The sequence below is a fragment of the Taurulus bubalis genome (assembly GCF_910589615.1).
Source record: "Taurulus bubalis genome assembly, chromosome: 10".
NCBI lineage: Eukaryota > Metazoa > Chordata > Actinopteri > Perciformes > Cottidae > Taurulus > Taurulus bubalis.
In genome coordinates, this window is record NC_136598.1 from 8,509,419 (window position 1) to 8,523,688 (window position 14,270).

The following is a 14,270-nucleotide window of genomic DNA, read 5'->3' on the forward strand; positions in this document are numbered from 1 at the left end:
AATGTAGACCAAGCATGCAGTTGTTGAAGGACTGTCACTTTACTTTGGCACACATACAGTAAGACCACATCTTGTTGCTGTGCATTGTACAAAAGTTGAAATTTAACATTACATTAAACGTAGTACTGTATAGGTGAATGAGACACTGAGGCTAAAACAATGCACTTACAGCTCACTGAATTGACCATACAGTAGCACATGTGCTTGTTTGGCATCTATACCCTTCAAGGACTGAAGAGCCGTCATCATGGATATGTGGAAAAGGCCTTCATCCCTCTCTTCCCATTGTGCAGTATCAAGGCAGTACACATCAGGTGATTGTGTAGTTGTACATTCAGCACTTAATCCTTGAGTTTCTAGTCAGAAGTCTTTATCTTCAGAGGTTGAAATGACCATGACCTCCCGGCTCTTAAAGTCCCACACTGCTGTGAGATGGAAGGCCATGTTGGAGAAGACCACTAGATACTCAAACAGGGCAAATAAAGTGTAACCTGTGAAAAAAAGAAAGAGAGCTACATGAGGGACATATTTGGTGTCATTTTCCTTTAAGCACTGTGATCTCCCCTTACAGATGAGATAAAAATGATCAAACTTAATAGCCGACTTACTCCCCGGTTCGCAGTACATGTTGTGTTTCCAATAAAAGAATCCGGCGAAAGCACAGAAGGATACATTAAGAAGTAAGAAGCGCACTTTCCAACAGTGAGACTTGGCATCCTGTAAGGAAGGTGAAAAAAATAAAACATAAAAGCAGAAATGAGTTGAGCTGCTGCAAATGGCATGAGATATTTCAGTCTGTTGTGAGGGATTTGGCATTATTTACCTCAGGACTTAATGAATACTTCTTAATAGTCTTCCATAAACGGCAGGTTATCACCATGTAGATAAGGGAACTGACCAGGAAGAGCACAAAGCCTTCCTTATGTACAACTAAGGAGCAAAAATATACAAAGAGCGGGGGACATTTTGTCATCGTAATAATACATTTCTAAATAAAAGACTTTTATTTAGTCAATGCATCAGTGGCCCAAGGCTATATTGTACTTCAAACAAGTGAAAATATATTTTTGTATTACTAATTCTTCGATGTATAACTAGATCAGTTTAGAATAGAAATTAGGCTTAGTTTGAAATTTTCAATCAACTTCTGCACTCTGTATTGAAAAGCACCAACATTTCAAAGCCTCCAAATACATTCAAGCATGTGCAATTCAAATCAAAATCTCTGTTAATTTAAAATGTAAATCAAAGGAAAAGCAGAGGTTTGAATGACACCTCTCCAATAATAACCAGGGATTACTCACAGAATGTTTCACTTGATGACACATATGTGAGGAGCAAGAGGCCAAGGTTTTCACAAACAGAAAAGACCAGGCTCAAGCAACTGAGTGAACTCTCCGGGAACCTCGAGGCAAAACGTGTCTTATAAAATTTGAAGTAGGTAAATGCCACCAGGAGCCTCGGAGCCGAGTGCAGTCCGATACAGAACCGCCATATGTGGCACTCAGGGCTCAGGCTTATTGAGGCACTGATGGATGGCAGGTAATTAGGGACCTGGGAACACAAAGTGAGGATTTAGTACAACATGAGCAGCCAAAAACATGGCTGGTGCAGTTTGCAAAATAAGGAAATTACCCGGCAATGTGTACCAGTCGAGTCCTCATAATGAAAAACAGAGGATATGAAGACGCAGATTATCAGTCCAAGTAGTGGTAGGCACACAGTACACACAACAAAGGTGCTGAATGATAGCCTGATGACCAGGGGCCTCTCATGCCCCAAGATACTGGAGCCTTGTAGCATCTTGGTCTGAAACAGTGGACAATGCCTCATTCAAAACATCTTGCAAAGGCCATGTGATTCACTTTCTCCAAATACAATAGGCTACATATGAGGTATTTATGAAGATTAGTACAAATGTGTGCTCATGTATATGCTGTCAATATATTCACGAAGTTATTTGGGGATATTTTGATACATATATGCATGCATTAACTGAACATCTAAATTCAGAAAAACGGAATCAACCTACCTCCACTAGGTTTGCTGTTTACCAATAACTGCCGCCACACATTGCACGCGCTATTACAATATGCATGATATCACGATATCATGATCGCACGCAGTGCCTCAAAGAGAGCAGGGAATCATACGGCTAATCTTATATTCCTGTGACACTTTTTGCATCCAATAAATTACACTTGATTGCTCCCGAAAGACGACCAGAGGCGCGCGGGTTCAGCATCCTCGCCCTTGTGCGACAGATAGCGCGAGGAAACCACAGCCAGTGCATGAAAACCATCAGCACCCGGAAGAGAAAGCGAGCGGAGGAGAGTGCTGATGATGCTCCGTTAGGGCGGCGCAGCCTATCAAAAATGATGCCCAGATCACAGACCATCATGTTAATTGTGCTATAAAAGGTGTCTCTTAATAATAAGCTTTTAATACAAATATGACTTGTTTGCTATAGGGACTGGGAGCTCTCCGTGGTGCCGCACGAGAGCAAACAAATCATCAATTTTTGTATTTTTTATTTTGTATTATTTGTATTCTATCAAATCCATACGTAAGTGTGACTTGCAGTGCGGTCTGCGTGTATTGTGTGTGGGTAACACGTGGTGCTGCCCCGCCTCTCGCCCCTCTCTCGTGTCAGGCGTCGCGTCTTCACAAACAGTTGCTTTGGCTCTCAGTCCGATTTGCTGCTCTGCTCCTCTGCTTGTGATCTTTAGTGAATGACACTCTTTTCGCCAATTTGTTTCAGCAAGATGAAACGACGGAGAACCCAAACTTTATTTCGCTTACTTCTGTGTGTCAGTATTTTACCAAGTAAGTTTCCATTCATTGTATTTATTTGTATTATGTCCCATGTGCTCTAAAATGATGCATTTTGTATTGTCTACTGATTATTGCAGTTGTATGTTCATTCCAGACAGAAAACGTCCAACGCTGTGCCCGCCAAGATGATGATGATTTAAAAAACATGTGCATAACATATCAACTCTGATCCGCAGAGCTCTAAAAAGCCATTGTTTTAGAGTAAAATTGCATGGATGATTAATTTCCTCCCAGAGTTCCATTCCTCTTCCAAGCAAGCCTACACTCCGAAAACCAGTTGTTCAGGGATTTGCTATCATTATAATCCCGCAGACCTTCTTTGTATCCAGCTCAGAGGCTTTATTGAAACAGCGTTTCAGGGTTAACATCTGGCTGGCACAAATCCATTGTTGACAGGAAGACAAGCTCCAGTTAGAAAACACTAGTGTTTCCATTTTAAAACTATTCATACATCTCATATCAGGGTTCCTGGTAGCTTGTAACACGTAATGTAGAATAAACATGAACGTTCATCACATGCTTAACTCCATATACACAATGGGACCAGAGAAAGTCACTGCTGGCAGATTTGTCCGAATTCTTTCTAGAGCTGTTTAAAATGGCAATATGACATTCCTCTTTGTCCCCTTCTGCCATCTGTCATGCATTCACATATTCTCCACAGCATCCACACTGGCACATTCACTCTGAATGTCACTGGCCAGAAAATGGATTGATCAAAACTTATCACACCTGAATATCCTTTGCAGACAACACTTTCCCTGACTAAATAAATATAAACATAAGTAATTTGGCACGATTAACGGATACACAACATGTGCTCTTTGGCAATATAACTGTAAATGGTTTCTCTCCCTGTCTTAGCCTGTTGGTGTGCTCAGGGGAAATACGCTCAGAAGCTCCTGAGTGATTTATTCACTGACTACACGAGTGCGCTGAGGCCAGTGGAGGACACGAACACCATACTGAATGTGACCCTGCAGATTACACTGTCACAAATTATCGACATGGTAAAACACCACGGTGCACACCAGATCTGTGCAGATACCCACTCAATAATGCCTTGTTTATACTTGATCATCATAGTCCTGTTTTACCTGCCCTCCCCCACTGTTGTCAAGTATTTTCTATAATTTCTAATGTTTTACAGGATGAGCGAAACCAAATTTTGACTGCATATTTATGGATACGGCAAGTGTGGGTTGATGCACACCTCAAATGGAATAAAGATGATTACGATGGACTCGATACCATCCGCATACCTAGTAGTTATGTATGGAGACCTGATATAGTCCTATATAACAAGTAGGTCGGACTGGTATTGAGTTAATCATTCAGTGACTATTCCAGTGTGGCCTCTTTTGGTCAGAATAAAAGGCACAAGCTGAACAGTCCTTGAAGCCATTATTCATAGGAGTTTCCAGGCCTCTGTCTGCTTTTTATACAGAAGAATGCTGAGAGAAAAAAAATCACCTACGGAAAATTTACATTTTAAGTCAGAGGTATGACTTTTATGACAGTAGAGGAAGGAAGTATTGCATAAGTAGATTTTTGACGAGGGAGCACTTAGAAATAACCTGATAACATCTATATGTACAATAACATGCTAACACATGTAAACACAAACACGTAGCATTAGGGAAATGATATAAAATGCAGACAACTCTGAGGAATGAGTACAACTCTCCCAAAAGTGTGGACTCTTCCCTCAGTTGGTCACTTGTGCCTTTGTATCCTGATCAAGTTTCTTTGTCTACCTTTTCCAGGACATTACAACTGCTCCTCAATTATTTCATAAAGTTATCCAACATATATAAATGCACTCTTGGTATGAACATGTTTTTTGTTTTTCAGTGCTGATAACCACTTCACTGGCTCCATGGACACCAATGTGGTGATCCGGCATGATGGCCAGATTATGTGGGATTCCCCTGCTATCACAAAGAGCTCCTGCAAAGTGGACGTGTCTTTCTTCCCCTTTGATTCTCAGCAGTGCAGGTTCACATACGGCTCCTGGACCTACAACGGTAACCAGCTGGACATCCTGAACGCCTTGGAGAGCGCTGACCTGGCTGACCTGGTGGAAAATGTGGAGTGGGAGGTGTTGGGAATGCCGGCCAAGAAGAACATCATTCAGTATGGCTGCTGCGCTGACCCTTACCCTGATGTGACCTACACACTGAAACTGAATAGGAGAGCGTCCTTTTATGTCTACAACTTGCTCATACCATGCGTGATGATCTCTTTCCTGGCACCACTGGGCTTCTACCTGCCCGCTGACTCAGGAGAGAAGGTGTCTTTGGGTGTCACCGTGATGTTGGCACTCACTGTCTTTCAGCTGTTGGTTGCAGAGATCATGCCACCCTCTGAAAATGTGCCACTTATTGGTATGGGCCATACAAATGGGTCAAATCCAAAAATTGTCTCACGACTGCGAGTTGCAACTCTATGTTGATTTCCCTCTCTCCTTTGCTTCCACAGGAAAGTATTACATTGCAACGATGACCATGATCACGGCCTCAACCGCCCTGACCATCTTCATCATGAACATACACCACTGTGGTCCGGATGCCAAGCCTGTTCCCAAGTGGGCCAAGAAAGTCATTCTGCAGTACATGGCCAGAATGTGTTTTGTCTACGAAGTCGGGGAGAACTGTTTGTCACCGCAGCCGGAGAATCAGGAGCCTCCACCAGTAAAGAACAACAGCTGCAGCATGAATGGTCAGGCAGGACCAGGCAGAGATGACTGTGTCTTCAAAATGGAGAGAGGACCAGAGACAGTGGGCTCCTTGAACGCCGAGGAGAGGGAAGACATGGATCAGGTGAAGAGTCCGATAGGCTCCATTGGGAAGAACCCCACCAACAACTACAGCGCTTGGAAAAATGGCCTGTTCATGAGTATGGACTGTGGAGAGGCAGGGGATCCGAGGAGATGCAGAAAGGGAGGTGTGAGCGATGGGGAGAGAAGAGACAGAGAGGTTTCCTGCAACAGCCAAAGCAACGAGAGGCAGCTACTGCGTAACATTGAGTACATAGCCAACTGTTACAGAGACCAGAGGGCGACACAGAAAAGGACTGGGGAGTGGAAGAAAGTAGCTAAAGTTTTAGATCGCTTCTTCATGTGGATATTTTTCATCATGGTGTTTTTCATGAGCCTTCTCATCATGGGCAAAGCCATCTAACAGCAGATCTGAGAAGCTGCTCTCAATGACAGTATTACTTTATAATTTAAATAACATTTAGATTACACTTTTTCCTATGGTCTAAGAAGTAATGGTCTATTCTGGAGGCTATCATCACCCACCTGACTGCAGTCCTAACCATTAGAATGAAATATTTAATACAAGTGTTGTTCATTGGTTTTCTTGTTGACAGCTTAGGGGCCGTTCACACCCGACGCGACTTTTAAAAGCGCAGCCGCTTCAAAAACGCCTTGGCAAAAACGCACCAGCCAAAAAACAAAAAACAACCGGGTGATAATTAACTGCCGGGCGGTAGCCGGGTGATTTTTGCCCGGTTACCGCCTGGATCTTTCTGCCGGGCGGTAGCCGGGCGATCTTTAACTGCCAGGCGGTAGTTAAAGATCGCTAATATTAATACCTTGTCGGAGTTCATACCACACGAAAACAGGAAGGAAGTGGTCAAGTAATAAAGCCCGCCTCTTGCTTCATCCGATTGGCTGCCTTGGCCGAGTGTGACATTGATGAGCTGTGCGACTCCGCGCAAAGCGCCGAAAAGTTGAGAATATTTCAACTTTTAAGCGCGCCGAAAAAACGCTAGAAAAACGCGGCGCGCAGCATTTAAAAAGCGCGCATGAAAGACGCGCCGTACCATAGGGAAACAATGGTTTTGCTAGCGACGCGTTTTTGAGAGTCGCGTCTGGTGTGAACGGCCCCTTACACTCCCCAACTTTTGCCCCAATACTGTGTGAAAGTTACTCGGCTCAGCCAAGAAATTCTCAGTCAACAAAAAGTCAGTTAGTAAATTAATTTCTTTTTTGACAATTGTGTTTTATTTTAAATAGATAACATGTGAATTAGTTTCATTAAGACACTATTTCCTTGTGTCTGAAACAATACAGCAACAGATTCAAAGATGCAACCCAAAGCAGTGACAAAGAAATATGCTATCCATTGCTGCACACGTTTCAATTTGTAACTTTAAAAAAAATCTCTGTTATGGATATTGTATCTGAATAGTAGTGTAAAAGGTGCAGTTCTAAAACCCAATAATTATTTTGAAAAAAAAAACAACACAAATCACACATTAGCTTGAGAGGTAGTAATTGTTTCAATTGTTTCAATTTGCATAATATGTAATATACTGTGATAGACTTAAGGAGGGGTGGAAAAGAAGAAGTACTTTCTTATGTAATTGTACTCTTATGACATGAATCAGTGAAAGAAAGAGAATCATTCAACTTTACAGAAGAGTCAATAAATCAAGCGATACAACCAGGCATTCTGTATATCAAACCAGAACAAGAGAAAACAGCAGCTCACACAGATTCTTTATTAAATCCCCTGGATCATCACCATTTGATCCTCTCTTCGTGTGTGTATTATCCTTTGTCTTTCTGTCACAAAGCAGGCCATGACTCATTAATCTTAACCCAAAATGAAAGTAAAAGGCTTAATCAGCACAACTGTGCTATGAATCAGTGTTGATTTAAAAAAAAAAAAGACCACAAGAACTGTTGAGACCTCTGGTTGACCTTTCATCAAGAGATCATCATACAACCTCTTGACATAAAATGAAAGACAAGAAAAGCATTTCAGGTTTGATTCAGTATTTCACTTTAGGATTTTGCCATCAAATGAGAAAAGTTAAATCAAGTTAAAAAAGTTACCTCAAACACCTCAAAAAACAAACAGCTGTTAATTTGGGAAATGTTGAGTATGTATGTGGGTTTATGTAGGCTATGTGTTTTGGGTTGGCTAAAATAATTGTAAGCATAATATTATATACACAAAAAGTCATGTTTTATTTATGTATTTCATTGTTGTAATGTAGTGACACTGTATTGTCATCTTATTTGAGTTGATTTCAATCAAAGTCTGTTTAAAATGTGTACACTACATGAAACATTGCTATTATTCCTGCGTCTCTGTAAAAACAAATACACAACTACACACTAATCTTATCATGATACTCCTTATTAGAGGAACCGTTGAGGCAAGGCCAAAGGAAATTGTGATTATAGTGATTTTCATGCTATTCTAGCATTAAGACACAAGAGAGCTCGTCACTAGGGTCGAGCACACAGGGGGCCATTCGATCCTCATTCTATTGTCTATTGTTTATAATAAACTTGCAAATAGCACAAATGTATTCATAAACCACATTGAATTTGGTAACAGAAGACAATGACTATAATAAATAAATAAAAGAGTATATGCAGAAAGATTTGCAACTTAAATAAAAAAAAAAATCAAATGAAACAGGGGTTATGTGTTATGTGTTATGTGTCTCTATGTTCAAAGTCACAAAGTATGAAGAGATAAGAGAAAGTATCAGGTCACTTTTCTTTGCAGCATTTGGATAATTTTATCACGTAATGATCTTGATTGCATTCCATAAATGATTGGATTTAAATTAGCAGGCACCACATGAAATAAAATGTAGGCAATTTTCCTTAAATCCGGGTAATTTGGAAAACGATGCAATATAATTGTTAAGAACCCCGACCAGAGCATAATAAGATAAAGAACAAGGTGGCTGGTACAGGTTTGAAGTGCTCTGTTATTCAACTCTTTGTTTTTCTTGATCCAGCAGATGACAGCTATTCTGAAATAGGTCACAGCTATACCTCCCATTGAGCAACTGAACAGCAAAACAGTGAAAAAGAGTCCATAGATGTTGTTGATGGACACATTCTCGCAGGAGAGCTTAAACAGTGACGCGTTGTCACAGTAAGCATTTTGTATAACCGACCTACAGCGGGACAGCCTCACTGTGAGACCGATCAAGACAGACACCAGCAATAGTGACACCACCCATGCAGCCGCTGACAGCACAACCACAGCTTTGGTAGTCATAATGGAGCTGTACCTCAAGGGGTGGCATATCGCCACGTATCTGTCGATCGCCATAATGATGAGAATCATATGTGAGGCGGATCCAAACGTGTGGCTGTAAAAGGCTTGAACCACACACTGGTTGTAAGTGATTAACCGCTCTGTTGAAATGATGTGAGCCATCAGCGGAGGCAGTAGGACTGTGTTACCTATGAGATCATTGACGGAAAGGTTACAGAAAAGAATGTACATGGGCTTGTGCAAACTCTTCTCAGTGATGATCAGCACCAGGAGCCCAATGTTCGAGCAAAGCAGGGTAAAGTAGACAAACAGCAGTAAGAAAAACAGAGGGTACATGAACTTTGGGGATATGTCGAAGCCTTGGACCTTTAGGATATCACTTGTCATGTTGCTTTCCATTCCGTTTGATCTGATGAAATACAGAGAAGAGCTTTGTCAGAAGCTTTCGTAGTGACGGGTGGAACAACAAATATATCAGCAAACATTTTGAGTAGCATATTAGGCACCAATTTGTTATTAATTGCACATTGCATTAATTCTTAAACTCAATAAGACAAAGTGAAAGAAAGCACAATATAAATAATACATTAAATACCTACAACTTCTCAACTAATGACAATACAAGAAAAGCATTAAATAATTAAATAATTAATACTTTGTGTTTAAAGATAATACTTACTTCTTTGACAATTAATTTCAGTCTCCTCCTGCAGAAATACTGAGCACAAATGTGTTCCGTGATGGTCGAGACAATTACATTATGAATACAAAATTAAGGATACATTTGTCCCTTGTTGTACATTGAAGTGACACTAAATGTTACACCACAATGATGCAGAGCTTTAATGCTCAACAAAACCTAACTTCCTGCATGTGGAGGTGAGAGTCACAACTCAGTGGCCAGATCTTGATCTATTTTATATTCAGCGTGAGTGATGTCACTGTCCTTACCACCAGAGCGCCAGTTTTTTATCTAACAAAGGTAAAGCTCTCATCGTGGTCGTGAATCTTAAGTTTGAGTTTTACTTTGGCTTGTTTAGACACAGAAGCCCAATTCCAAATGGGCCACGACACTCTCAACTACCTGCTTCGAGTGGAGGGTCTGCCATATCAAGTGTCATCCCTTTGTGTTTGTCATGAACACGTTCCGTATAAATGTAGTTCTACCCATTCAAACATTAACTTGTAAACTGCTCAAACTAAGACAGACAGACATCAAATATTGTCAAACAGATGTTAACAACTTAAAGGTTACATTTGATTTAGGATCAAATATACCCTTGTCTTGATTGAAGTGTTGTATATTTACAGAGACTGATGGCCAAGCAGATCATGAACATCAGAGTTAAAACCAGAAGAAGAAGCTTGGAAGTTTTAGTTTTATCCACAGGCTTGGTTGTGGCTTCCGAAATATGCTGTCAGAAACCATGGTTTTGAAAAGTTAAATCAGTTCCTCTTTCCGCTGGAGATAGAGACGTTCGTCCCGTGCTTGCCGCTGTATTTACACTCGGCACCTTAAAGGGATAATTGGGGTCTTTTGAAGTAGGGTTTTATGAGGTACTCATCCATAGTCAGCGTTTTTTGAGCCAATGAAAACAAAGGCTAAAAAAACGGGACACTTTGACAAGAGCAGAAAACAGTCATTTTTTGAGGGCTTTTCTTTGAGGTGGCTAAAATATATTTTGCTGAGACGTTCACAGATTACTCTGCTCCTGTGAGGTAACTCCTGTCTGCTTCTCCAAGACGGGGGAATGCCGACAGTCACCAATACACAGAATATGTATAAGTACCTCATAAAACCACCCTCTTCAAAAAATCTGAACTGGGACAGAGTTCACTCCGCCAAAGAGTGGGAGCTTGTAGGGAATTTGGGCCAAAGTTTTAAAATTGGTAAAGGAAGTTTCCAAAAGGCCCAGAGGTCAGAGGTCATCAACCTCTCTTCCTGTATTTTTTTTTCAATACTTGTCACTAGTCAAACCCAACAAGTACTTGAAATTACTTCATGACTCAACTTCAATAAACTGTGATGCAATTACATGTCTGCAAAACTGGGTTTAAAATGAAAGGCATGTTTGACAGTCTTTCTCTACCTGTACTCCGTGCAATGACAATACAATACAATTGAATCTAAATCTTAATTTTAATCAGTGCACATCACAGTTGACATTAATTGAGGAACTAATTGAAAGGCTTCTAATTTGTCAAATCAAATTAATTTTAACTATGTTACAAACAGAGGATTCAGTAATGGTAGCAGAGAAAAATGGCTGTGGATCAATATGTATACGGATCAATATGTATAAGCAAATCTACGGGACAAGTTAAAGTTGACCTGACCTGATAGTGGGAACCCCAAAAGAATGTGCAAACGCTACAAAGAAAGGCCACAGATTGCAGATTCATACTGTGCATTTTGCTGTAAGGCAAAACAAATAATCACTGAACTTAAAAAGAGGGTCAAATCAATTATGATGACGGTGGAAGCTCAAGGGTCCATCGTGTCCATTTCTCTTGGGTGAACGATTAGTCTTTTCATCGTGTCCTAATGTCCAAACAGCTTGTTTGTGTGCACGAACAAGGTCCTTGTTCCCAAAGGTCTGATGTGACCACTTCAATGCATGGTTTCAATTAGTATATTTCTTCTGGGACTTATAAACACATACAAAAATGCTGTATAATATGTGATGCATTTTTTATGTATTGAGCCCTTGGTCAAATATATTCAAACTATGGATTTGTTAATAACACATTGCAGTTTAATAGTGAGAAAACAAAGCAAAGACTATGTTTTGATACTTTAACCCTAACTGTGAACTTAATCTGCTCCAATATTTTTCCAAATTAGCATGCTTAAAGTAGAGATTAAAGTTAAGGAATCAAATGTGTGCAGGTTGTATGTCACATGCAGCCTCACACGCTACAGCCTCCCATAGGTGTTATTAAACAACATCCTTCATCAGAGAACCACAATGAATTCCTAATTCTCCAGGGATTAATTACGATGTGAGACAGTTATTAATACCTCTTTTAACTATGTCTCAATGGGGCTCATTAATAAATGTGTTTTGACAAAGTAATGAGGCATCGAGCTGATGTAATTTGTAGTATATCATAGTTACGTAATATTGCGGAAGAAGGTTGAGTTTGAAAAGATCACATGTTCAAGGTTATGGGAATATGGTAATAATATAGTATATGGTATATATGGAATATATGGAATAATATAGGTTATGGGGTTATAGGTTTAGAGTAAGATGGTCAGATGCCAGGCCTTCCGAGCAGTACTGTAACCAAAACATTCACTCATCATGTCTTTATTTTAGACCTTTAGAACATGGAGGAAACCTCATCACACATTTGCACTCCTCTTCCTCTATTTTTGTTTCTACTGCTGATATTTATCTGATTCTCTCTCTGTTTGAATGCAGTTGGTCATAAAATCAGCTTCAGCTCCGGCTTTCTGAAGATTCTCACATCATATACAACTGCTGTATGAAATAATACAGTTCTCTGTGTTCTTATGGACTTGCTAGTCATCAATTATTCTTTTTTGGTTTTATCTATGCCATTTTATTTGTAATTTGAGGGCAGCTCTAGTAACGCCTTTAACACCATCGACTAGTCACAACAATGCATAACTTAATTTATTTCTGCTATAGTACCATAACTTCTTTGTTTTTAAGACATTTGAAGACCCATATATACAGTATACACACACACATATATATATATATATATATATATATATATATATATATATATATATATATATATATATATTTAATTTATTTGGCCATAAAATTAATATATATATATAAAAAAAAAGTTTTTATCATAGTAATTTACACATTATTTCTGAGGAACAAACTAAGAGGATTTAATAAAAATGTTGGGTTTCAAGTTTGTTTTTCTTTACGAAAGTTGACTTTTTTGTGCCAGTGCGTTTTCTGCCACCACCTACAGGCCCTGGATGAGCCGAGGGGGATGTGCGTAGGCCAAAGTCACCTCTTTAGACACACCTCTGGTCAATATTTCTACAGAAGTGCTGTCTTCAGTATTGGAAAGCCGAAGACAATCCCAGAGGTACAAGTGATGTAAACAAGTTATGGCTCTGGAAACATGAAATAAAGCAGGATGGGCAGAGTACTTCTCAACAGTTCATTGTGACTGCTTTAGATGCAATTTCCCGACGATGATATTTCCTCCATTTATTTCTTATTAACCTACAGGCGAAAACAATGGAGAACAAATCTTTTTGGTTCAGCTCTGAGTTAACCCTCGACACATTTGTTATTCCACCTGGAGGAAAGTATCCCATATTTTTATTTGGCATTGTGATTTATTTCTTTAGCATTTTCTGCAACCTGACCTTGATGAGTTTGATCATTCTGAAGAGGAACCTTCACAAGCCCATGTATTTCATCCTGTTTAGTCTTCCCCTCAATGACTTGATAGGCATAACTGCAATGTTACCAAAGGTGCTTTCAGACATCGTGACAGAGACAAACCAGGTGTACTATCCTCTCTGTGTTATACAAGCGTTCTTGCTCCACATGTATGGTGGCGGAATTCTGTTTATTCTTGCAGCAATGTCTTTTGATCGTTATGCCGCCATCTGCATGCCGTTACGCTACAGCTCCGTCATGACCCCCAGAGTTGTCATTTGTATTATCTCTCTAGTTTGGGGTCTTGACTTTGTCTTGATTGTATCATTGTTCTCTTTACAGACAAGGCTTCCCAGGTGTAAATTTGTGATTATGAATGTGTTCTGTGACAACCCATCTCTTCTAAAGCTCACGTGCGGAAACACAGCGGTCAATAATATCATAGGACTATTTAACACGGCTGTCATGCAAGCCGTGAGTGTGTCTATCCAGGCATTTTCCTACGTGAAGATTCTGATCGCATGTGTGGTGACAAGGAGGTCTGAAGCAAAAACAAAAGCTGTCAACACATGTGTTGCTCAGTTGCTCATATTAATCATATTTGAGATTGTGGGAACTTTCACAATTTTATCTCATAGGTTCAGAAATGTTTCAGCTGACTTGCAAAAGATAATGGGCATGCTGATATTTCTTGTACCTCCGCTTCTGAATCCAATTGTATATGGGCTGTATACAAGTGAAATACGCAACACTCTTCTGACAGTCTTAAAAAACAGAGTGCCACTCAAAATGTTTACACAAGTGGGTTAACAGCACTGACATTTTGTCTTATTGAGCAGCAAAGAAATTCATAACACTGTCATCTCCTGTGAAATCAGGTAGTCTCTCTGATAATGTAAACAATATCAGCTATGCATGAAACAGTAACAAATGCAAGAGCCTTTTTTTCTTGTGGAAACCCTGCTTCTATATGGAAATTACATGTTCTACCGTAGGACAGGACGTTTTACTC

At 39.9% G+C, this 14,270-nt stretch overlaps 4 protein-coding genes across 4 annotated transcripts; 2 read left to right on the top strand and 2 right to left on the bottom strand.

Annotated features, from left to right (window-relative positions):
- Window positions 1-360: 360 nt before the first annotated feature.
- On the bottom strand, window positions 361-1,803 carry LOC306742347 (post-GPI attachment to proteins factor 2-like; the record flags this gene model as incomplete). Its single annotated transcript, XM_079224716.1, has 5 exons — window positions 361-491; window positions 609-717; window positions 824-930; window positions 1,305-1,554; window positions 1,636-1,803. The coding sequence occupies 5 exons, from the start codon at window positions 1,801-1,803 to the stop codon at window positions 361-363; spliced, it is 765 nt and encodes a 254-aa protein (XP_079080842.1).
- A 956-nt stretch (window positions 1,804-2,759) lies between these two features.
- chrna10a (cholinergic receptor, nicotinic, alpha 10a) lies at window positions 2,760-6,017 on the top strand (the record flags this gene model as incomplete). The annotated part of the gene is made up of 5 exons (XM_079225142.1): window positions 2,760-2,826; window positions 3,700-3,845; window positions 3,986-4,140; window positions 4,690-5,222; window positions 5,317-6,017. The coding sequence occupies exons 1-5, from the start codon at window positions 2,766-2,768 to the stop codon at window positions 6,015-6,017; spliced, it is 1,596 nt and encodes a 531-aa protein (XP_079081268.1). The 5' UTR covers window positions 2,760-2,765.
- Window positions 6,018-8,348: 2,331 nt separating this feature from the next.
- LOC306742686 (olfactory receptor 52N4-like) lies at window positions 8,349-9,272 on the bottom strand (the record flags this gene model as incomplete). The annotated part of the gene is made up of 1 exon (XM_079225092.1): window positions 8,349-9,272. One exon carries the CDS (start codon window positions 9,270-9,272, stop codon window positions 8,349-8,351), a length of 924 nt encoding a protein of 307 aa, XP_079081218.1.
- Window positions 9,273-13,111: 3,839 nt separating this feature from the next.
- LOC306742127 (olfactory receptor 52B2-like) lies at window positions 13,112-14,068 on the top strand (the record flags this gene model as incomplete). The annotated part of the gene is made up of 1 exon (XM_079224467.1): window positions 13,112-14,068. The coding sequence occupies one exon, from the start codon at window positions 13,112-13,114 to the stop codon at window positions 14,066-14,068; it is 957 nt and encodes a 318-aa protein (XP_079080593.1).
- Window positions 14,069-14,270: the final 202 nt, after the last annotated feature.